General features: G+C 39.5%; 1 protein-coding gene across 1 annotated transcript; it reads left to right on the top strand.

The window, feature by feature from the left end:
* Window positions 1-22,204, top strand: SMARCA5 (SWI/SNF related, matrix associated, actin dependent regulator of chromatin, subfamily a, member 5). Its single transcript, XM_057375937.1, has 24 exons — window positions 1-339; window positions 2,697-2,771; window positions 4,983-5,149; window positions 5,761-5,861; window positions 6,496-6,596; window positions 8,537-8,716; window positions 9,083-9,238; window positions 9,340-9,471; window positions 9,747-9,815; window positions 10,182-10,291; window positions 10,567-10,793; window positions 12,291-12,412; window positions 12,501-12,653; window positions 13,864-13,996; window positions 14,464-14,612; window positions 14,999-15,118; window positions 15,357-15,467; window positions 16,021-16,134; window positions 16,703-16,825; window positions 18,028-18,160; window positions 19,101-19,219; window positions 20,303-20,515; window positions 20,949-21,059; window positions 21,922-22,204. Exons 1-24 carry the CDS (start codon window positions 202-204, stop codon window positions 21,985-21,987), a joined length of 3,123 nt encoding a protein of 1,040 aa, XP_057231920.1. The 5' UTR covers window positions 1-201; the 3' UTR covers window positions 21,988-22,204.
* The last annotated feature ends 3,362 nt before the right edge of the window (window positions 22,205-25,566 follow it).

The raw sequence follows: 25,566 nt of genomic DNA, 5'->3' as shown, positions 1-25,566 counted from the left end.
GGCTCCCGCCGGGACGGGCCGGGCCTCGCTCCCTCCGCCGGCCGCGCTCCCTCCGGGAACCGGGATCCGCAGGCCACCGCCKCCTCCTCCTCCTCCTCCGCCGCCGGGATCCCGGCTGCCGCCCGCCCCTGCCCGCAGCGCGCAGCCCGCCGGACACGAGCCCGAGCCTCGGCGGAGCGCCGTCTCCTCGCGGCGGGGATCATGTCCGCCGGGCAGCCGCCGCCGCAGCCGGACGAGCCGCCCGCGCCGCCGCTGCCGCCGGGCGCCAACACCGGCGAGGCCGCGGGGACGGGGCCGCTCTGCGCCGCCGGCCTGGCCGGGGGCGACATCAAGATGGAGGTGAGTCGGCTTGGCCCGGCGGGGCCTCCCCCGCTCCCCCGGCGGCAGGTGGGACACCCCGGGCCGCGTGGGGCCGCGGGAGACAATGGAGGAGCGGCCGTGGGGCCGCACCTGGCAAAGCCGGGCCGCGCTTCGGCCCCGCCGCCCTCCTTTCTGCCCTCCCTCCCGCCGGCAGCGCTGCCCGGTGGGGTGGGGGTGTCTGGGGGAGCGGGGGTCCCATCTCTCCGTGGCCGCTCCCCGCCGCRCAGGGGGCCCGGGAGTCGCGCTCTTGCTGCCACCGGGACACGGGGAAGGCGGCGCTGCGGCCGGGTCACGCCGCTTGTTTGTTTTCCGAGCGGGGCGGCGGGAACCCCCCGCGCACCCGCAGGCTTTCCCACCGCTCCTGCGTTCCCGAGACCCTGCCCAGGCTTTGCGCTTCCTGCTCCAGCCGCGAGCCAGCCCGGCTGCTAAAAAAAAAGCACGGGCGATGTTTGTCTGCTGAAGTGCTTCAAAACTTTTTTTTTTTTTTTTTTTTGATGGGGTGGGGAGGAAGATGATGTGAGGGTTGTTGGAGGGGTTGTTTTGGCAACAGGTGCGTATATCCCAGAATTTTCAAGGGGTTGGAAGTGATTGCCTGGAGATGCTAATTCTATCGCAGCATTGTTTCTTTAATGATAGCAGGAAACTGGTCGGTCCTGCTTTCAGCGCTGGGTGTTTTGTAGTCTGAGTCACGCTGGGCTGTCCAACCTACTTGATCTAAATAAATTTGCAAATGCCATGTTTTTCGGATGAACAAGTAGCCAAAGCACTGTGGGAAATAAATCCTGCTCSAACCTGCAGAAATAGGGCAATTCCGGTCTGGAGTTTAGCGTGTGGAGGCTGAGAAACGCGTGCTCTCGAGGCGCCCGTGTGCGAACGCTCTCTGCGCTGCCAAGTCAGTTCYTTTTTTACCTTGGGAAGGGATTTCCTGGCGTACAGTAAAGTTKAAGTTGAAATGCCTTCTTGATAGTCGTGAGCATCTGAAAGCCTGCTTTCTCTGGTCTCCAGCTAAATTGCAGGGTTTTGTCATCTGTGCAGCAGATGATGAGCTCGGATGACTGTGCCGCTCTGCTCTGTGCTTTCCAGTTTAGGCGTTGGGGGAGAAAGGGGAATTTCGAACAGAAGTTCCAACGGTCCTCTGCTTGTGCTTGCTGGGTGTTGGCTCAGTCCAGTGAGGGATGAGTAAGAGGATTTAGTTATGACTTCAGAAGAGCTTTAGCCATAACTTCTTRTGTTCAATTCATTATATTTTGGCTAGGAAATGAAACATTTGTGTTAGGATTTTTGTCTTTCCTCACCTGCCAGAGGTTTGTGAGGAAATATCCACCCACAAGCATCCCGTTTCTTGCCAGCCTTTGTTTCATTTGTTTCTTACTTTTYCTGTTCCTTTGTTCTATATGGGCCAGTAAAGATTGAATTTATCTCAATTCTTACTTGGCTCAATTAAACAGATGGTTTAATTGACCAACACAATCAACACTTGAAAGCATCTAATTTGTTTAATTTTCTCACCCTTTCAAGAGTTATTTTGTAATATGTTACCTTAGCATTGTTTATCAGGGTAGGATTATCTCACTGCTTTTAGTTTTAACAACATAAGATGTAAATGCATATGGGAGGGGATGTGGAAAGGGTTAACCTAATAATAGGTGAGACAAGGATAAAACAGCCCTGATCTGAAAGAGTAGTTGAAGACAGTGTGTTAAGGATTTTGGCAGGAAGGGGATAAGAGAGGCCTGCCCCCTCCCAGCCTACCAGTTTTTCTGTTGTCAGTAGTACYGTGGGTGATAAACATAATTTGATTTAGTAATCGGGGAAAAATATAGTTTGCTAAATTCTTCCTCAGCTTTCAGGGCAAAATGGCAGTTTGGGTTCTTGTTTAGATTAGTTTCTTTAATACAGAATGATGGCGGATTGGGATAATGTGGCAGAAGGAAAAAAAAAAATCTTGGAATTGCCCTTGCTTCAGGCCTGGAGCTGGTGCTTTCACAGTCCTCCCCAAAGCCAGCTTCAGGGGGKTTGGCTCAGCACCCTAGAAGTGGCATGCTGAGCTCCTGGACAACAGCTGTCTCCCTCATTCACGTTGATGTGATGCTTTAATGATGAAGCTAAATCGGATTACWGAGACCCAGCTCTGTCCCTCACCCTGTGGCAGGGATCTTTGATCCATCTCCAGGTAATTGTGTAGGGAATAATAGAAAACTGACTACTATCTATCCCCATCAGGTGCCGCAGCCASCTTTTGGTACTTTGACATAATGTGAAACAAGCTTATTCTCCTTTACATGGGTATCTTCTCTTTTTCAGAAATAWTTATTTTAAATTCTTTTTCATCTCAGGAGTCTTTTGATGATGCATCACTGGCGAAACAAAAAGAAATCCAGGAAACAGATCCTACATATGAAGAGAAAATGGTATGTAATGTTTGGGACTGTATAGCAATTCAGTACTTATACACTTGTTTGAAATAGACCTGAGTTTTCTGTTTGYTTGAAATACCTTAAAAGGATTTATATAGTTTTGTCTAGGTATTAAATTAAGTAACTTGAAACAAAAAAAGCCAGAAATGTTCTTGGGACCCTTCTCATTTCCAGCATTCAAAGCTATCTGTAGAGCAGCCCATCCTGTAGGTAAGTGACTTTATGAAGAGTTGGGCATTCAACTTCTCAGTTAGAAATGGATAGATTCTCTAGGAATCTCTTTGTGAAGCTTTAGTGAGAGTCCTCAGAATTTTGAAAATGGGTGGTGATTCTGTGYTTCACAGGTTGGAAAGGAGAAAATTTCCTATTTTCCTTATATTTTATGTTTTATAATATAGGRTCTTCTTAGTTTTTATAATGTAAGAGATGGAGTTGCCCGTTCCTTGCCATCCCATCACACTTTCTTTCTTTGTTCCTCCCTGTTTGCCTTTCTTCCTGTTTGTAATTCCAGTGTCTGTGACTCCATGTGGAATTTCTTCATAGGAAAGTGAAACTGATTATTAYAATTTACTGCTTCCTGTGTTATTTCTTCTTGCCACTGAAAATAACTCAGTCATCTTCTGCAAATTTCTTTGTGCTACTTTCTGGCAAACTGAAAGAAGTGAACTTGGAATTGTCTCCTTTATTCTCTAGACAGACRCAATAACAAGGGCAATTGTATTTTACAGGTGCACTGAAAAAGAAAATGGGAAAAGTGTCTCTGCTGRTAGAAGGATAGCTCAGGATAGCAGAGTACAGCCTGTTCTTTTCTGTGCCCTGTCTAGACACAGATAATGTTGGTTAGTCCTTTGAAAGAACATCCTTAAGTGCAGTGAAAGCAAGTGTGGGAATGTTTGTGCAGGGCCAAAACTTGCAGAAGAGGCCTCACTAAAATTTTGGAACAAGGAACCATTCTGCAATGCAGTCTGTATCTCTTCTACTTCTCTTTTGTACAGTTCTTGTAAAACAAGAACTTAAAAATAAGGGTCAACCATTTGGATAGTGGTAGATCTTACCTAGTTTAAACYTCAGAAACTGTTACAAAGTAAACAAACAAAACCTACGAAGAATAGACAAGAAAACTTAAATTTAGTGGATGTGGATTGCAGCTGTGTCATTCARGCTTAAAATATAGAGTGAGTCTGAGTCCTCTATGGTACACTGAGATCTCTTTTGTGATCTCTTTATTCTCTAACACTTTGTGTTCCTGTCTCTTACATAGTGCAGGATCTCCTCTAAGGTGGGGAATACTCACAGAGCTGCCACTGTTCTTGGAGAAGTCTGGAACATAGGTTCCTTTTTACTAACAAAACTGACTTCCTGTAGCTGTGCTGCAAGTTGCYAAGGTACCAGGTTATGTTGTGGCAGCTGGCACAATGTTGGAGTGGTTACTGTTAGCCTTGCAGCTGTTTTGGGTTTGTTTGTTCAGAGTTGGTGTGGCCTTGGCAAGGTGTGTGGATTCTAAATGRAACCTGTCTCAAAGAAGCTGAACCTTTCAGATACTAATATTGGCTGCTGTAATCTTTTTTGCACAGCAGAAGCAGTACCTCCTATCAAARGGGGCAGCCTGGTGAGTTAGGCTGAGTGTATCTAAGGTCTYTCCTACTGAARTARAKGTTCTGGCTTGTAGCTATGAGYTGCTCTGCCCTCACTGCCCCCTTTGATGYCAGCTCTGTTTCTTATCTGACAGSCCAGGGARGTGCTATCTYAYTGAGCAGGCAGGGCACCAATGAARTAGAGAGYAGTTGTTGCCAATKTGRTGAGAGATGAATGAGTAAAATAAARAATCCAGTGTGTGATGGATGGGGGGAAATTTCTGGGAGTGGTACTATCATTTTTGATAGGAGAAAGTTGTTAAGGAGATTCTGGCCTATCCGGTGAGACTTGTGCAGTCTTTGTGCCCAAGTTGGATTTCAGTCTTGGCACGGGTCTGTTGTGCAGCTTTGATCTTGCTGTGTAGCAAAGATGAGCCTTGGCTTCAAAAAAGAGTATTGAATCTGTCAATAGCAGGTATAWTGATGTTAATCATCTCCTCTTTTGTGTTGTAGTGGCGTGTATGAAGTAATGTGAATCTATATTTAAAAAGTATTTCTTTGCTTTTTCTTCTGAATGAATACATTCTGGAATGTCTCACACTTGTTCCATTTAATTTTCCCTTGTCACCAGCAAACAGACAGAGCAAACAGATTTGAGTATCTGTTGAAGCAGACTGAGCTCTTTGCTCACTTTATTCAGCCTGCTGCTCAGAAAACTCCAACTTCACCTTTAAAAATGAAACCTGGACGTCCACGAATAAAAAAGGATGAGAAACAGAATTTACTGTCGGCTGGCGAGTGAGTGATGACACATAGGCCAACTTATACTATAATTAAGATTTTACTGTACTTTAGAAGTGGAAGTTCAACTTGCTACGCTTTTGTCCTGTGTCAGTGCTTGTGCCTTTTTTGTTCAACTGCCCAACTATAAGTTGAGGATTGTTTAAGAATTCTAGGAGTTACAAGATGTTTTGTGTTGATGCTAAGGCTTTCCAGTGTGAAGAAAAGCAGGGGCAGGAAAGTAAAGCAGTCATGGCTCTAAATGATAAGAACTTACAAAGGGCATCAATGTGCAACATCCTGCAGGCAATTTGAAAATGTTAAGTTTGGAAATTTGGATTGCCTTCATTGCAGCTTATATGGCTGCAGTGTTTGGCAGGTGCAGCAGAACTTAAATGCAGTGTTGATTCCTGTCTTGTAGTTAAAGGCCRGTACTGATGCACCCATTGATCCCTTTCCTGTCACTTTGTGCTGGTATTTGAGCCTGCTGAACATGACTTCTAATGAATAATCTTGCTAGAGACTTCTTTGGGTGTTTGCGTTCTGTATTGCARTGACATTAGATTTTATTTCACAGCAACTTGGTGTCAGTTTATCCAGAAACTTACYACTTTCTTGGACTTTTCCAGCTATCGGCACCGTAGAACAGAGCAGGAAGAGGATGAGGAACTGTTAACAGAAAGCTCCAAGACAACGAATGTCTGCACTCGATTTGAAGAATCTCCATCGTGTATGTTTCCTTTTTTTTTCCCCCTGTTCTTTTTCTTAAAAATGTTTAAAATGTACTTGATTTTTGTCCTCCCTAAGAATAATTAATTAATTTGGGGGGACAAGAGAGGAGGGAAAAAATCCAGCACCGATCTAATGGAACAAAATATATTATTGAGGAATTGCTTATTTTCAGTCAGTCTGAAAAGATGGTCCAGTGAATCTTTTCCCTTAGAAATCCAGTAGCTATATTTCAGTTACTAGGAAAGCTTTTAAGTCTGTTGTCTTATCATTTTTATATATGTAACCTATATTCTGTTATAATTTAAAATACCTAWTAGCTTCCAGTTCATTTAATGGATTTCAGTATTCTTTTGTTTTGATGTTTGACTGTGTTCTGGTTTGGAGAGTGGTGACAGTTGAATTTCTATGTGCTTTGAGTTCTTGCAGAAAACAAAGCTGTTGCAGCAGCTTGCAGAAACAAAATTAACATGTTGTTGTCTCCAGTTTCCATTGTCCTTGAATTTATTACATGAATATATTACTTGGATTTGTTCTGTAGTTTTTGTAATCACTATCAATTAGCAGCCAACGGGTGGTGAAATTATTTCCTAAATTTTTGTGTATTTATTACTTTATTCATTGATGTCTTTCAGATGTGAAGTGGGGAAAGCTGCGTGATTACCAGATCCGAGGATTGAACTGGCTCATTTCTCTGTATGAAAATGGCATCAATGGCATCTTGGCAGATGAAATGGTATGCACAGAGCCTGTGTTTAGATCACTTGAGAACGCATAAATACAATGCCATTTTAGTCCAGCTATGTGTATATAAAGGAGTTACAATAACACAAAATGCAATRTAAAATTTGGCAGATACTATTTTTTAGTATGTTTAAAGTAAGTCATTTTAAAAGTATCRAAGTTACTTTAAATAAATTGTGCAGACAGGTTTTAAAAAGAGGCATATGGTACGGGAATCTTATCAACGTTTAGGAGCATGAAGTTGGTGGAGGGGCGTTGTTCCACAGAATGACATCCTTGGCTTTCTTTCTCTCCAAATTGCAGGTGKTTTGTTATGGTACTGTCAAGCTGCCCTTGTGAGGAGAGTGTCATATATGAAAAGAGCAACAAATGTGGRAAACACTTCCTGTTGTTAGGGCCACATGTAGATACCAGGATATGTGTGTCCTGTATGGGCTTATCTCCACAGAAGAGCTACAACAGTGGGAATTTTCTGGGAAAAATGGTACAAAGATAGATGTAGCTAGAGAGCTGTGTTGAAATTCGTCATACAACATGACAATGGGCATTTCAGTCAGCGCTGGCCATAGCAGCTTTTACTTCTGTTTTTATTCTTTTGCCTCCCCCTCGAAAGGGAAGAGGCAGAAGAAATTGCAGTAGTTTCACAGGCAGATATTTCTGCCCCCTTAAAAGTTTCAGTTTATCTCTTTTTGATACAGAGTAGATAAGAAAAAATAAAAATCTAAAACCTAATTATTTCAGTATGTTGCATTTCCCATATCTTGTACTTTCTGTGTAATAAAACTTCTTCAAGCTAAGTTAGAGGTATGTGAGTTTAAATTATTGTTTAGTAAATTGATTAATTTTTAAATACATCTGGGATTTTCTTGAACGTGCATTCTTATGAATAAAGGGAGGTTTTTATTGCTCAATGCAGTTCTAAGTGGAGCAGGCTTGTTTTAAACAAGCTGGGAAGCTTTTTGAGTCCTTGGATTTGTGGTATTCCAAAATCCATYTTGTGTTGAAGAGATTAAGTATTTTTATTAAATATTTTTTGTTTATTCTTAATATTGATGCTTTTGAAGTTATTAATGCTTTTCACACTGTGTTTAAACATTTCTCCATATCTTGTACCACATGGATTTTGGTTATTTTGAAGACCAAGACTTGAATTTTAGAACCAAAAATTACTTGTGCTGATGGTTCTGGGGGTTTTTAACTCCTGTGCATTTGAGTCATAATGTTTTTGAATTAATTAAATTACAGGAGTGATCTGTTTTTTCAGGTCTTCCTCAGTTTTTTTTTAGTTAGAATTAAATGTTGAAGATAGTGTTTTAACAGAAGCTCAGTATTTGTTTTCTTCTTTGATACATGCAGTTTTTAACACTTGTTTGGCTTCCTTCTCACAGGAACTGATGTAATTTCTGGCCTGTGAAAGCCTTTTAAAAATCAATAATGTAATTAGTATTATAAAACATTATAATATTGATAATATATAAAATTATGGCAATACCGTTACTAGTACTAATTGAATTAATAAAATMAATTAAGGATTATTAATTTATTCACTTTATTTCAAGTTTCAGAGAATACCTGAATCCAGTCTGTAAAGTATGACTTCTGAATAACCTGACTACACCATAGTCTACAAAATAAAGTTTTAGGAAATAATGTTTTCTTGTACTGTTAACAGTGTGTCTTACTTGAAAGGTAAGACAAAATTCTAACTTCATAATCCAAGGTTTGAAAGTGTTACTCTTGCTACTTTGTTTTAATGAGATGTGGGAAGCCATGCAAGCCTTCCCCACCCAAGACTTTGATACCTTTTTGTATCTCATTCATTTGTTGAGGCTGCTGTGCCTTCCTTGCTGTACTCAGAGCTCACTCTTGGGTTTTCTTAAAGGTATTTTCTGAGAGGTTTTCTTTTTTCTAACATGTTAATGTATCTTACAGGGTCTTGGGAAGACACTGCAAACCATTTCTCTTCTTGGCTATATGAAACACTACAGAAACATTCCTGGACCTCACATGGTGTTAGTTCCCAAATCCACTCTGCAGAACTGGATGAATGAATTCAAGAGATGGGTACCAACACTTCGAGCAGTTTGTTTGATTGGTGACAAAGACCAGCGAGTAAGTTTGGATGTGGTGGTTTTTCCTGTGTATTTGTGTGTGAATCCAGCATRTGATCTTTCTGTCCTTTCTCTTTTCTTCCCTGGGGCTGATATTACTGGGATTTGTACTAGTTTAAGGCCTACAATGCTGCYGACTTGGGATATAACCAGCTTAGAATTCATTAGGTGTATTGCCCAGCTATTGCTTCATCACTTTATAATTTTCTTGTTCAAAGATTTGTTGTCTCCTTTCATGAAGGCAGGACACTGTGTAGACCAACAAAACCCCATGAGTTTTAGAACAGGGAAATTGTAAGAGTGCTGCTGTGTTCTTTTTGCTTTAGATTTGACAAAGCCTCTAACTAGCTGTCACCTTGTTGTCTAGGCTGCCTTTGTGAGAGATGTGTTGTTGCCAGGGGAATGGGATGTCTGTGTAACATCGTATGAAATGCTTATCAAAGAGAAGTCAGTATTCAAAAAGTTCAACTGGAGATACCTTGTTATAGATGAAGCCCACAGGATTAAAAATGAAAAATCAAAGGTAATTTGTTTTACACTGAGAACGAGATTTGTGTGGGTTATTAGGTGGTGATGTGGGGGTAGTAATGATTGTGTATTTGCTCATGTCTCAATGTCCTTCAGTTATCAGAAATTGTGAGGGAATTCAAGACTACAAAYCGGCTGCTATTAACTGGAACTCCACTTCAGAACAACTTACATGAACTATGGGCACTTCTCAACTTCCTTTTGCCAGATGTCTTTAACTCAGCTGAAGTAAGTTTTAATTTCTGCTAATTAAATTATTTTTGCTGGTTTTCCAGATTTAAAAACAGACCTGGATGTATATAGTTAGGGGTGCCAGTTACTGATAAATGATAGATTCACTGTTAGAAAAGTTTGTGTTGTAGAGCTTTTCATAAAAAACCAGCAAAATAGGGTAATTTGTCTGTTTCCTTACTGCCTATAAAAGTTGTATTTGTTCACCATTGTGTGATASCATCCCACCTTGAAAGGAAGCCTCTTACAAACTGTTGATTTTGTTKATACAGGATTTTGATTCGTGGTTTGATACAAACAACTGTCTAGGGGATCAAAAACTGGTGGAGCGCCTTCATATGGTAAGTCCTTCTGCCTTATGTACAAGTGTTATTTTTACCTGAGTTAAATCCTAAGCAGTTTTTCTAAAGCTTCTTGTACTAGAATATTAGGAAAAGAGAGATGATTCCAGAAACTTTCAGTCAAGCAAAATTAAGTCAAAGGACACAGAACCATATGGAAGATGATTTTGACCTATGAGTCTTCCAGAGAAAGCAGATGAATATCCCATGTATAGCAAATGATCTCTTCATTTAGGTTGCTTTTTCAGATTGTCTAATAATAGGTATTTGAGCTTCTGTGATAGAGAATATCTGATCCAWGTTTTGTCTATTGACCTGATCAGAGTTTCAGTTTCCAAAATGCATTTAATGATGAACCTCTTTCAGGTGCTTCGGCCATTCCTGCTCCGTCGCATCAAGGCTGATGTGGAGAAAAGCTTGCCTCCAAAGAAGGAAGTTAAAATTTATGTGGGCCTCAGCAAAATGCARCGAGAATGGTAATTAATGCACGTGCTTGATTGGGCTGTGGTTAAGGCTCACAAGGAATGTGCTGTCCATCACTTGAAGGTTGTGTGGAACTTTAATTCTGTCTAGTGCGCTCCCAATTTATGCATATTTTTTTGTGACACTGCTATGATGACAAAGCCATGCATGTCAGGGAGAGTTACCTGAACAAATGAGGGGAGGGTGATCTTGTGACTGCATTTGTTACTTAAAGACAGCCAAAATTCATTTTAGCATGAACAGAAGGTTTTTCCCTKCTTTGCTATAGGTATACCCGAATCCTGATGAAGGATATAGATATCCTGAACTCGGCTGGGAAGCTGGACAAGATGAGACTGTTGAACATCCTGATGCAGCTGCGGAAATGCTGCAATCACCCTTACCTCTTTGATGGAGCAGAACCTGGCCCACCTTACACAACAGACATGCATTTGGTCACCAACAGCGGCAAAATGGTYGTTCTGGACAAATTGCTACCTAAGTTGAAAGAACAAGGTATTCGTCTTGTTTCTGGGGTTTTCAGATTTTTTTGGTTCAGTGATGTTTCTGTGTCTCCTTGAGCAAAAACTAGGACATTTTAGCCAGGATTATTGTTGGTATGTGGTGTGTGTGTATATATATATATATATATATATGGTATGATACCAGCTTGGATCAATAGTCCGTTATTGGTGTTTTGATTTCTTTTTTTTAAAATTTTTTTCATCCCAGCTAAGTTGAGACCACAGAAACATAATTTGATTGGTGCTTTAGGTTTTCTTAGTGTTACTAGCTATTTGAGATAAAATAGTGTAATATTTTAGCCACACCTTTGATTTGCCATGGACTATTTCCGATTCAGAGTCCTCATGTGGGGTTAAAGTTAAATCCTTTGTGAAATATTGGTCTTTCTTACTGGATGTGATTTTATGCAACATCTGGGCTTTTTCAGTGTATTCTGTAAACACTCAGACGTGGCAGGGAACTCTTGAGTTGTTTTAAAGTTATTTGATAGTAGAGACAAAGCTCTGAAACACTTTACTGTAAAACTCACTTGCCACAGAGTTTTTGACTCTGGAATAAATTTTTAACTCTTTTTTTTTGAGTATTTTTGATTTTTTTTGAGTATTCTTACTGAAGTAACTTTACTGAAGGATCTGGAGATAAGTTTCTGAGTGGGGACACTTTGCAGAAAAACAAAACCACATCCAACCTCAGCCTCTGGTAATAAAAGATTAACTAGTACTTTGTATCTAGGTGTCATCCAAGCAGCTGTGGCCATTTAACTCAAGACCAAGARCCAAACAATTCAGTGGTTACTGTGCTTGGTTTCTTCCTGCTTATGAGGCTTATTGATGAGGTATTATAATTTATACTGGCCTGGTCTCAAATCAAATTATCATCTTAAACAAAAGAGTTCATTATTAGCCCTTGAGTCCAAAGGACCAAAAAAAAAGCACATGAGGAGAATGTAGGGGGAAGTAGCAACTTTGTTATAACCTGTGATTAACTTAAATTTCTCCAGTAGACTGGAAATGGTTGTGTATGGGTGCATAAATTACTGAACATTTGCATTTTTTTAAGTTGTTCTTGGCAAGTAAGTAAACTGATGAGTCTTTAAGAAGAATTCACTTCATCTAGAGACCTGTAATTCAAAACAAATACTTCAAAATTTTATTCTTTATACTTGATGATATTTTTATAATTGTGTTACCATCTTACTCTGCTGTGCCTGGGCACATTTTGTTAAAGAGTACAACAGAAAAGGGAAAAGGCATCCATTAGCAGCAACATACCAGAATAAGGCAAGCATGTCCCATGGCATGGACATGCTGTGACAGCAGAAGCTGCACACTGTGCACCCCTGCATTGTAGGTTGGGGTCTGAAATTTGAACTACCTTTTATCTTAGTACATGAAACGGCCCTCCTTCTTTTTTTGGTAGTGCAGACTTTCAGGGTTTGTTAAATCTTAGGTTTTGGTAAAAGCATAAGAAACGTTTTTACCCAAACAGGCTCAAGGGTTCTAATCTTCAGTCAGATGACAAGAGTCCTAGATATCTTGGAAGATTATTGTATGTGGAGGAATTACGAATATTGCAGACTGGATGGACAAACACCTCACAACGAACGACAGGTATTTACAATTTTAAATATTGTATTTAAGTAAAAATGCTACCTGTAAAACATTTTGTTCAACTGGTATGTTCTTTTCATTTATTTAGGCTTCCATTAATGCATTCAATGATCCTGACAGCTCAAAGTTTGTGTTCATGTTGAGTACACGAGCAGGAGGTCTTGGAATCAATCTTGCTACTGCTGATGTTGTAATTCTCTATGATTCAGACTGGAATCCACAAGTAGACCTCCAGGCTATGGTAAAATTCCAGATGGAAATTTTGTTTTTCTTTTCTTTCTCATAGAACTTTGCTAGAAATGTGTACTTTCAAAATAAATTGATATTTTCCGTTTTTAGCACAGGAGTAGGATTTGTAAGATCTATTTTCAGTTCAAGTGCAGCTTCCACTGTGTGGGACCATTAGTCCTTAGTCACTTTTGGGCTATACAATGTTTTATGCAGTGGGAAATTCTGGATGTATGCTGCACCTCTTAATATTAATGAAAATAGCCTACTTAATTTAAAAAAATGAAATAATTCTAGGCTGTTAATCCCACAATTATAAAGCTTTAAAGCTTTACTGTTGCAGGGAGTGGAGGTGAATGTGTTTACACTGTTTTTCCTGAGACCTGGAAAATGAGATAYAGGAAAGTTGAATTAAACTTTTCAAAAACTGCTTTTATGGTGATGGGAATTGAAGGAGCTCCTTTTGGCAGCTATCTTTAACTTTTTTTTTAAGTAGATTTGCATGCATCTCCACCCGTGAAACATGTCAAGGACATTAGCAACCACCTAAGAAAGCAAAGCAATTTAAAAACTGCCAGTGTTTTTTTTTAACAAATGAGGCCTTTCAGTGGCAATTCTTGGAAATGTCTTTAATTATTTYAGTTAACTTCTAGGGTCTTGAGTATTCTGGCAAAAATTACATCAAGAGAATGATGGAACTGGTGTCTGGAAGCTCAAGTGAGACAGTTCCAGCTATCACTGTAGGTCTATGTTAAGAATACTGATTCTGACAGTGGTTCATGTTTTGCCAGTCAGGGGAGGCACAGGGTATTGTATTTTTCTTGAAATATTCGTGGCACAACTGAAGGATTTTGAGAAAGGCAGCATTTGGTCTGTACAGTGATGATTTCTTCATGCTCTGATTTTACAGAAGATTGCTTAAGGTCAAGAGCATTCATGTCTTTTCCCTTGTGTGATTTAACAAGAAGACACAAAACATGTTGTTTTTTAACTATGACACATAGAGACAGACTCATTGTCAATGTTATTGAAAAAAAAACTCCAAAACTTGCAGTATATATGAAAGTGTAATATCTTGGGTAGCCATGGATAGCTGTAAAGATTTAAATAACCTATCCTGTTATCTTTTGTAAATTATTGTGCTGGAAATGCTGAAAATCATAAGACTAGTTATGTACTGATTCTGGAAAACAAATTGAATTTTTTGTTACTGTTTTGGCCAGGATCGAGCACACAGAATTGGYCAAACCAAGACTGTCCGGGTGTTCAGGTTTATTACAGACAACACAGTGGAGGAAAGGATAGTGGAGCGTGCGGAAATGAAACTCCGCCTGGATTCCATAGTCATCCAGCAAGGCAAGTGTATGAAGGCTCTTTGTATCTAGGATGCAATTGTCTTCYTTTCCTGTTGTAAACCATGGTGGAATCAGCCAGTAAGCAGCAGTGGGAATGTTGCTTTTGGCCTCAGCTGAGCTCTGAAGAGAGGGTTCAAAGGTCTCATCCACTTGAAAATGTATTTAACTGTAAAAGTAGGCATTTCCTCACTTATTTTTTGCTTACCTCCCTAGTGATACATGCATGCAAGTGGATACAGTCAGATTTGTTTTTTTAAAGCACTCAACTGCTCCTTTAAACTGGGGAAATGAATGCCTTTCCTTTTTCTAACAGATGGAGAAAAGTARTATAACCTTGGCTGACTTGTTTGGAATGAGTAATACATAGCTTTTATGTGRAAGTATAAGGGGGAGAAAAATCACATATTGCTCCATCCATAATATAAACTCATTTAGTTAGTTGCTATCCTCGAGCATTTTTATCTTTAGGAAGATTGGTGGATCAGAATCTGAATAAACTTGGAAAGGATGAAATGCTGCAAATGATCAGACATGGAGCAACACACGTGTTTGCCTCAAAGGACAGTGAGATTACAGATGAAGATATTGATCACATTTTGGAAAGAGGGGCAAAGAAGGTGAGAATGTTTGAAAAGGGGAAGCCCGCCTGTAGATTTAAATGTGATGGCAAGATAGTGTGTCTCTGGATGATAACTTGTATCCAAGCTGGAGAGAAAAGGGGTTTTGCCGTGGAGGGTTTTTGTGATGCTCAGTCGTGTTTGTTTTTTTCTGATGTTGTCAATAAGATGTTTTATAGTCAAGTACCTTCTAGAATGGCTCCTCTTCTTTCTGGCAATGGGATGTTTTAAAATGAAGTACCTTTCAGAGTGGCTCCTTTCTGGGAATGAGGTGTTTAATAATGACGTGCCTTCCAAAATGGCTCCCGTTCTATCTGGGAATGAGATGTTAAATAATGAAGTACCATCCAAATGGCTACTGTTCTTTTCTGTATCCCCCGTCCAAGACTGCGGAAATGAACGAAAAACTTTCAAAGATGGGTGAAAGCTCCCTTAGGAATTTTACTATGGATACTGAATCTAGCGTGTATAATTTTGAAGGGGAAGACTACAGAGAAAAACAGAAGGTAATGTTTTAAGTTTCTTTTGGAGGAATGCACTAAATTGCATGTTTTAATGGTACTTATTTAAGAGGTGTTGGGTAAAATATAGTGTCCTCTATGAGAATAGTTTAAATACAGACACTTATAATACTTAAAATGAAGTAGATGTAGATATAATTTTATATAAAAACTTGTGTCTGCTCTGAGGATTTTGCAAGACTTAATTTTTGGTTTTTGGGGTGGTGGGTTTTGTTTTTTATAGTTGGCATTTACAGAGTGGATTGAACCACCTAAACGAGAAAGAAAAGCCAATTATGCTGTRGATGCTTACTTCAGAGAGGCTCTTCGAGTCAGTGAACCTAAAGCACCCAAGGTGAGTTGACTAATTAAAAGAAATAAATTGTTTAAAYATGCATGGTAAATGACTARAACTAAGCAGCAAATTGGTCTTWAGCCATAAAAACTGCTCTGTTCACWTCTATAAAGTGGAGAGACTWTTTCAATTTCCAGAAGACTTGAGACAAACTTCTTTGAAAAAAATGTAAGAACAGGATGAAACTTGTAAGGTCTTAGGAGGGAGGGTAAGATCAGGTTTTTTCTTGTTTTTATCTAAGTAGCTGTAAATTTTCCTTACCTGTGGAAGATTTCCCTATTGGCAATTTAAACATGTGCGACTTTTCCCCCTGCCACTTCCCCCTCCTCCCAAAAGACCTCTCTTCCCCTTCTCTCACTGATGTTTTACTTTTAGAGTTCTTTGCAGTGGTTGTTGTCTCTTGCATGGTGTGGCTGGGGTTTTTTTCCCCAGGTTAAGATTGTGCATTTTTGTAACAATAAAACTTTTTGTTTGCTCATAAACTTATATCACTTCCTGCAAGGAAGCAGATTCTGAATGTGAAAGGGAGTCAAAAGCAAACTTTGTGTTTCAGGCTCCACGGCCTCCAAAACAGCCAAATGTACAGGACTTCCAGTTCTTTCCTCCTCGCTTGTTTGAACTATTGGAAAAAGAGATTCTCTACTACAGGAAAACAATTGGCTACAAGGTAACTGAAGAATTTCCTTGGAGAGTTGGRKTTATTCAGTCTGGAAAAGAGAAGGCTCTGGRGCAACCTGATTGCAGCCTTYCARTACCTGAAGAGGGCTTAAAGGAAAKTTGGAGAGGGACTTTTTACAAGGGAAYRGCTTTAAACTGACAGAGGACAGGTTTAGATRGRATATTGGGAAGAAATTTTTCACTTWGAGGTKGTGAGGCACTGGYACAGGTTGCCCAGAGRAACTGGGTGCCCCATCCCTGAAGTGTTCAAGGCCAGGTTGGACAAGGCTTTSAGCAGCCTGGTCTACGTGGAAGATGTCCCTGCCTTTGGCAAGGGGTTGAAAATGAGGTGATCTTTAAGGTCCAGTCCCTTCTATGTGATTCTCTAAATTCACACATTGGAAGAGTTTACTGCAACAGTAGGGAGAATGTGTGCTTTTCCAGACTTTCACAATAATTTAAATGGAATAAAACCATGTTCAGATGAAGAAATTATTAAATCATATTAACAGAAAAGTGATGATGAGCAATTATCTGTGAAAAATTAATTCAGTTTTACAAAATGTGAAACCTTTCAGGTACCTCGTAATCCTGATCTCCCAAATGCAGCCCAAGCACAAAAGGAAGAGCAGCTTAAAATTGATGAAGCTGAACCTCTTAATGATGAAGAACTAGAAGAAAAAGAGAAGCTTCTAACCCAGGTATTGTTTGGTCTTCAGTGAGACTGAAATCAGCTTGTTATGTGTTTTAAGCATTATGGAAACTTTTCTTGGTCACTGATTCACATGTGCCACAGTTAACACATCTGCAAATTTTGGTTCTGACTGAAAAGAGTGTTAGCATTAGGTTTGTCATAGGCCTGGATATTTTTGAGGAATGTGCACCAAATTAGTGCWCTTGGATTCTCCTGAATCCTAGTCTGGCATTGACTGTGATCTGTGATGTCTTTCCTTGGCTGTGGGACCTTGCAGACTCTCTGCAGAGCTGGGTGTGCTGCATTCCACATTTCTTGATGCCTCAGTTTCTYACCCATATGGAGGTGAACCCTGGAGTCTGAATGATCAGTTTTYCTAAACTTAAACTCCATCTGGTAGTGGATAGTGCCCTTCTCTAAAAGAGGATATGAGCTGAATAGGTATATAATTAGGAAGCTTGTATATTTAAATAATTTAAAACAGGTTAATGCCTGATATGCCTTATTTGGATATTGTATTTACACRTTGTATTTTGGCAGGGGATCGGAATTACAGGACAGGATTTCTTGCTTGCGTAGTAATGAGCTGGAACAGCTCACTGTGGAGACACCAGAATGACAGAGGTCAGGAATCAGTACAGTCCAGTAAGCTGTGGCTAAATCACAACATGGCTGGCAGAACTTGCTACTTCCAACTACTTGTAAAAGTTGTTGGTAATATGAAATGAACCTGCTTTGGCAGCTCACAACTTCAGCAGTTCTACTTGTGTCCCTGCTGAGTGTCATCACCACAAGAGAGCTTTACTCCTGAAGGAGAGTGACCAGGTTCCATGGCTGTCAGGCACTTGGGGGGCCTTCTTGACAAAACAAAACTGCTTGCTTCTCTTGAACAACTTTTTTTTTCTTAGAAAGCAATCCCACACAGAGAATGTTAGGAGAAGGGATTAATTTATCAGCTGAAAACTTACCTGAAATTACTRGGTAACTAGAGAACTAGTGCTTATCATTATGCAGTATTTAAATGGGGAGACTATAGTGACTGCGGTATAAAAGCAGTTTCCTACTAAATTAAAATGCAGAGAAAGAAAAGGTTTAACACTGTTGAAATGATGAAGTGTTACAGGCAATTTAAAGAAACSTGTTGAATCAAATTTGGAGACGGATAAATCTTGAGCCTCTGTGCAATGTTTCCTCTCTATTTTTGTGCAGGGCTTCACTAACTGGAATAAGAGAGATTTCAACCAGTTCATCAAAGCCAATGAAAAGTGGGGCCGTGATGACATTGAAAATATAGCACGAGAAGTGGAAGGAAAAACCCCAGAGGAAGTCATCGAGTATTCAGGTAACTTAGTTCTGTACTCAGCTCTGAGAGTATCTAACTCTGCTTGCCTACTTGGAACTGCCTGTCAACATGGTAACATCTTACTGCCAAGCATTTCTGACAGTGCTATTGAAAATTTTCAGGGTAGAATTCTACTAATTGGGTTCAGCTCTACTAATCTGGACTTTACTATCTTTAGGGCCTGAGTAATTAAGGCTGTACTAAAATGCATGTGTGAACTCTTGCTGAGCCACTTCTCTATATCCTAAATCTAACTGGATAGCACTGTTTTCAGTTCTTGTTAATTTTTGCAAAAGGAAATGCTGAGAAACAATGCTTAKCTGAAGAGATTTCCCTTTTCATTGTATTCACTTACCAGTAGTTAACCTTTACCACCTCCTCCTCCTTGAGAGCAGGACACAGTAAATATCATGATGGAACATACAGTAACCTGGGTTTTGTAACCTGAGTCCACTTGGCTGCTTACCTCATATGATTTAGAACTGTTTCTACTGTAGCATAGCTACAAGGTCTTGGCGCTGCATTTCTAAAGGTACAGATCAATTTGTAAATGGGAAAAAATCTTATTTAAACACTTGCTCGTCTTTGGCCACTCAGTCGCCTTCTTGCTTCTCTTAGTAAAACTGTATTGCTGTTACATCAGTTTTCTTTAGAAGAGACTTTTTTTCCTATTAGGAGACTGACACACAGAAATCTTTCTGGCCTGTATTGCACCTAATTGAAACTGAAAATTCATATATCTACCCCCTCCAAAACAGCATTTATAATACTGCAGCACATGATACTAGAAGGGAAAGTTCCTTATCAGCTAAAGGCATGTCTGTTGTTACACAGCAGTAAGCTCTGGTAAAAGGAAAGAACAGCTAACGTCCTTTTTTAAGGTAAAATCTCTGACTTCTAYGACATGTGATAAGAAAGTAACCAATTGTTCTTTTCCTAGCTGTGTTCTGGGAAAGATGCAATGAACTCCAAGACATAGAGAAGATCATGGCTCAGATTGAAAGAGGAGAAGCCAGAATTCAGAGACGAATCAGCATAAAAAAGGCTCTCGACACCAAGGTGAGTTTGCTCTGTTTGCTGCTTTCTTTCCTGGTGCCAGTGAGGGGAGATGCAGGGCCCATGTCTGGTCAGTGCTGCTGATATATGAAGACATGTTGAGCATGAYTTTGGCCTCTTTCCATAAGGCTCAGGATTGCTTCCTATGGCTTTTTCATCCCACAGAAGTGCTGTGATGACTACCTTAGTTATGGCCTACCCTGGTGTTTGTAACAATCATCTGTATTACAATTACAGCACACAGTTCAGAGTGCTTTGTAACAAATYCCTAATAGTACAGGCTTTGGGAAGGAGCACAATTCCTTCTGGACACATGTAACTGAAAATAGGAGAGGGAGAGGGATGCAAGATGGAGAGAGAGAAAGAGATGGAGAGACAAATGGGAGGAGAGGAGAGATGGGGAGGGAGACAAAGGGGTAGAGAGATGGGGGAAGAGAGGTAGATGGAGAGAAGAGAGAAACAGRGRGASASRKGKRGAGAGAKAKRGRGRGMKMKARAMASAGACACACCTGTTTCGAGCACTTAAAAAACCAGACCTATCCAACAGAGCAGGCCTTTGTTCTTGTCTGTGTTTCACCAACCAACATTTAGTAGTGATTTGTAGTAAGTTAAAAAATTTTATCAGAGCTTTTTCCCCCCTGCAGGTTTGCTGAGTTAGTTGTCTTCTAGGGGAGAAAAGAGTTGGGGTCAGTAAAGCAGAACGCAGCTGAACCATGTGGTGTGCTTTCATTCATGTACCTTTTTACTTGTACTCTGATTTTACCAGTTCCTGAAGATTGTGTGTTCRAAAGGATCATTGCCTTTTGAGTCCTGACTGACCTTGCCTGTTTTCAAATGTAACAAAAGTGCCATTAATTAAAAGATTAGAAAGCTGTCTGTTGTCTAAACCAGAATTTGCAAGTTTAGATAGCTTTGATAAATGAACTGTCCTGAACCTACAGTCTTTTTTGTTATGGTGACTTAGCATGGGAGATCATTAAAAATCAATTTTCTGTCTTTATGTGATGTATTGCTTTCATACAAAAGACTTCCATGCTAATTCTGACCTATTTCTTAGCTTTATGTGGTCTTATTTGTTTTGTTCAGATTGGGAGATATAAAGCCCCTTTCCACCAACTAAGAATATCCTATGGTACTAATAAAGGGAAGAATTACACTGAAGAGGAGGACCGCTTTCTAATCTGTATGCTTCACAAACTAGGATTTGATAAAGAAAATGTCTATGATGAATTAAGACAATGTATCCGAAACTCGCCGCAATTCAGATTTGACTGGTTTCTCAAGTCCAGAACTGCAATGGTATATACATGTATATATATTGATTTATTTTTTTTTTCATGAATGCCTATGCCAATGTGATTRTACCCCAGGCTAATTAAATAGCTGCTGAAATACTGAGGTAGGTGCATGGGAACAAGACATTACCTTTTAATAACTTTGCAACARCTGTAGCGGGTGGCAAATGCAGTTAAAATGGGAGAAGTTTGAAATTCTAAGGTACAGTTTTCCAATTTGAGTTAAATGCAAATGTGTTTTAAAAAGCAAACATCTGTGACTGAATCCATTCCTGTTAAGCCAGCCAGGAAGTAAGTATCACAAAACATTTTATTCTATGTTACTCTGACAAGATCCAGTGAAACACTTATCTACACACCAGCATTTATAATATTCTAATAACAGTTTTACATCAAGTGGCTGCCTAAGRTACTGATTGAATATTTATGTAATGCAGGAGCTTCAAAGGAGGTGTAATACTTTAATCACTCTCATTGAAAGAGAAAACATGGAACTGGAAGAAAAAGAAAAGGCAGAAAAGAAGAAACGTGGACCAAAACCATCTTCGGTAAGATTTAAAAGGCATTTCTGTGAAAAACCTCACTTGAAAAGTGTTTTYCCAAGTGTCTAGGACAAGTGATATCTAAAGGCATCTGAAGCCAACAACTTAGAGAGGAATGTTAAAAGCTGCCTAAAGTTCACRCTGGTGTTCAGCTAGTACAGTTGAGGATGTCAAGTAAAGGAAAAAGAGTTCTTGAGGGTAGCTCACATGCTTTGGMTCATTAAATTGGTACACTGCATAGGTTTACCCTGGTAAATACACTAGAGATGTGTCTGGCCTTTTGATTTATATAATCTATTAAATCATCCACAGATCTGTTTACAAATGGGCCTCTGGAACTAATTTGGGAAAACGGCACAAATGCTTAACAACTCCCTTTGCTGACTAATCTTGAAGCATTGCTAATATGCAGGCCTGTTCTGTAAATAAAATATCACCTTTACCTGTTCTCTTACCTCCATTTGTTGTTCCAGTTGTTGTTGCCTAGAGCTGTTGTATCAAAAACTTAAAAGCAAAACTTACTTTGCAGATGTGCAGAAATCAGTAAAATTAGTAGTGGTGGATTATTAAGTTTCTTTGACCTGTTCACAGAATATTGAAATGSATATTTAGAAGTGTATTTTCATAAATAGGAAGCTTTATAATGTCCTTAGTTGCTTTTATACATGTTTTGCCTCTGTGAGATCATGCTCTTCCAGACTTGGAGAATGGAAAACAACAGAAAAGATGCACTTAATTATCATATCCCACATTTGCAATTTATCACATTTTAAAGCTGTAAATCTTCTCCATCGGTTTTGTTTAGAAACATTGCTTGCTTACAACCTTTTTGTGTCACAGTAACTTACTATCAAATCTTACCTTGCAGGCACAGAAGCGCAAAATGGATGGTACTCCTGATGGGCGTGGGAGAAAAAAGAAGCTAAAGCTGTGAATGCAGAATTTTTTTAATCTCTAAATTTAAGAAGTAGTTCTTTAATTTACGGGTCTTCATAAGATGTACTGTATAATGCTTAACTATTTTAAAGAACATTGGGTTCATCTGTTTATTGAACTAGAACATAGTACTTAATTGTAGTTTCACTTTTTTAAATGCAACAGCTGTGCTGAATTTTTTTTACCATTAACACTTGAAGTAATAAATTGTCTTCATTTATTAATAAGGCTTCTTGTGACTTTTTTTTCATTAATGTTTCCRCTTGAATACATATTTCTTTAGTCATCCCCCAGTTTGTTTCCCCTTAGGGTGTTGTGAACATTGTGATCAATAGAACTGTTTAGTGGTGGGTTTTCTTAGTACAAGCCACGACTCAAACTCAATTTCTGGAAATTTTGTGGCCCTGACTTTACTGAACTTAATTTTACTGTACAAATATGTTCAGTTCTTTGAAATTTGTGGAAAGGCTGGTTATTTACCTCAAGAATAATGATTGGAACAAAACTGTYACTCTTTCTGCTTAAAATCAGCCAGAAGAAAGGCTGGTCAGTCATGCTGAGTTCAGTACTTCATAAGAATGCCCTAAGCATGGCAGAATTGGGTCTGTTGGCAAACAGCCATGAAGCCAAACAGAAAATGTGGCAGTTAGGGAAACAATGCCCTTCTCTCACACACTCAGCTGTGGTAAATCCAGAGAGATGGTCTTGACTAGAGTGAAATGAAGTGGTGGTGACTCCAGCTGTGCACAGCTGTAATTGGCAACCCTCACTCTGCCCTGAGCCAGTTAAACAGTGCCATGCATAAGTGACCTCTRTATTGTCCCTTTCTGGTGCTGTATTCATCATGGACTGACTGAGATGCCTTCATCTAATGTAGCATCATTTTGGAATTTATTAGAGAAAAAAAAACAAAATGGAGGAAATGCTCATAATCTCTGCTCAGTTTTGGCCTGTTAAGAATACATATCTAAAGGCAGCAGTTTTGCATAAACAAATGATGAAAAGTCATCTTTGCTGAAGTGTCACAGACACTGATTTCCTGTACAGCAGCRCAGTTCCTACTGGCACAGGGCATGAGTTTCTATTTGCCAGTGAGTGACTTGCAAACACCAGCTGAGAACAGCCTCAGTAACCATTCAGCTCTTCAAAAAGTCCAGTATGATATGTGTAGCAGTGTTACCAGCCAGTCCACAGCATGTTGCAAGTTAAATTGGTATGGCAGCCCTAGAAGAAATCATTTTGACTCCTTACATTCAGCATACCCTAAAGGAAAAAAGTAAATGTTAAAGCCTTACGTTAAAAGCATCCATTTTCACAAAAAAACCCCAACCAAATACCATCAAAAAACCCCAAACCAAAATAAGCCATGATCACTTGTTTTAGTCTAAATAAAAACGTTTATTGGAAGGGGAAGATATAGAAGTAGCTAAGCAGCTCTTCATTTGTAATGATTGTCAAGTGCCCACATTCAGTAAGTGAAAGGAGCTAAACCTTAATCTCCCAAATGCCATCCTACAACATAAAGATAATTCGGGTTTTTCTTTTTTAACAGGTAAAAAACCAAGCAAAATACTTCATGTGTAGATTATTCAAGTCAGTCCCCCAATGTCATCTGGGAAAAGATAAGCTGCTTTTTTGGAAGTATTTTCCTGTACTTTAATGCTATTAACAAACAGTCTGCAATTATTGTACAATGTGGGAAAGTAGTTGTAATTATTGTCCTGAAATGCTAGAATCTATTTAAAGATGTTCGAAAGCACTGAAAGCATTGATACATTATTTTTTCTAGTGTGGCTTTACAATACAGTTCTAATTTTCACTGACCACATGCCATCTTGCAGATAACTGCAATTACAATGTGAGTTTTCTGTCCATATGGCTGGGGTCCTCATTAAAATTTGAGAACACTGTCTGCCATCTTAAAAAAAAAACCAAACAAACACTTAGAAAGCCCCAACAAACCAGAAACCTCCATCATGCACATTTACTATAAAATAGAAAATAYCAAGTATCAGATCCATCCAGACCGAGGCCCCAGGTCTGCTGCAAAATGCATTTTCACAGCAGAAAGAGGCACTTGATCTTTCCTTAGAGGAGACTRCTGAAGCAGAGTAGATAAAAAATTGTCTAAGAGCTTGTTTACCCTGAGTGTCAATGCAGATACACTATTGYATTTATCTAACAAAACACTAATTTAGGCAAAATCTCCACCTCAGAAGACCCAAAAGAGACTTTGGGAATTTGAATTAATCTAACTTAAAGCAGGATGTATGATTCTCTCCTTTTATTTAATATCATATACACATCATTTTTTTGAGTTACAAGAAAATCAAGTCTAATTCTTTAGGTTTTTTTCCTTTGCAAAAAGGCCCCAAGATGTAAAACTGCCTGCTACCATCCCATGCATGCTTCGTTTACATACCAGGATCTTACCTCTGTGCAAGAGGGAGGGTGAGTGAGCCAGGCATCCATCCCAGACATCCATCCCTATTCCTGATGGCCTGGGCTGTGTTTGGGCACTGCCCCAGGCCAAAGCAACATCTCAGAGCTGCAGCTGAAGGAGTCACAGAGATTCTGAACTGGATCCACCACCACTCACCCATAGATTTCAGATCCTGGCAAAGCAGATTCATGCCTTTTACTTTACACCAKTTAATCTAAAATTATTAAATCAACTTGTTACCAAGCTCTTGTTCTCAAAAATTCTCAGGTGAGGAATTACCTTACTATTGTATTTCTTTTTGCATGTGAAGGCAGTGTGTTCCATGACTATTACTGCTGGTTTGTCATGGGCTTTAGTCTTATTTTCTATTATAACCCATACTGAACTGTGGCTGTTGCAGTGCAGCTCTTTTTAAGCAAGTTCCCCCTTCTCTTCACTAGAGGGCAACCCATAACCAAAGATAAACAACTACTAGCCTGGTTACAKTACAGCCAGCAAAACAATGTTCTTGACAGGACAGCTGGGTTTTAGACTGATAAATCAGGGACCAGTTAAAACCAGAATTATTTGTGGCCCAATATTGCCATTACCAGAGGTTCCCCTGGAGCCATATACAGCTCCCATCAGTGAGTGAGTTCWGTTGGTTGTGAGCACCTTCCCTGAGCTGGAATTCAGAACAAGGTTGAGTCTGAGCACAATTGAGAACAGTTTCGTGACCAAGTGGAGAAGCCTCAGTGTACAAGTACTCAATTCCTCTATTTCTGACTGGAATTAACTGAGCAATGAAGTTTGCTTTCAGGAAAATGATTTATTAAAATTAGTTATTTTGTATTCCCCAAAGGAAAACATTTTAAAAAAAGAGTAATGCTATTTAAAGTGTATAAAGACAACCAAATTGAAGCTGCTGTTTTTCTTGATTTAGAAAATTAATTCTTCAGAGGTGTATTACCTCTTTAGAAGTGTTCTGTACTGTTTTCACACAAAAAAAAGTAACCAAATAACAACTGGTCTCAAAGCCACAAGCTGCCAGCTCATTAATTATCTATTTTTCTGGCAAAATAAGGCCTTATGCTGCATGCAGAATGCTTTATTGTAAAAGATTGTAACATTTAATTTCAGAAAATTTTCGTTTCT

This window comes from Malurus melanocephalus, unplaced genomic scaffold (assembly GCF_030028575.1).
Source record: "Malurus melanocephalus ecotype Western Australia unplaced genomic scaffold, MMel_1.1 scaffold_265, whole genome shotgun sequence".
Taxonomy (NCBI): Eukaryota; Metazoa; Chordata; class Aves; order Passeriformes; family Maluridae; genus Malurus; species Malurus melanocephalus.
This window is presented reverse-complemented; position numbering and strand designations above follow the sequence as displayed.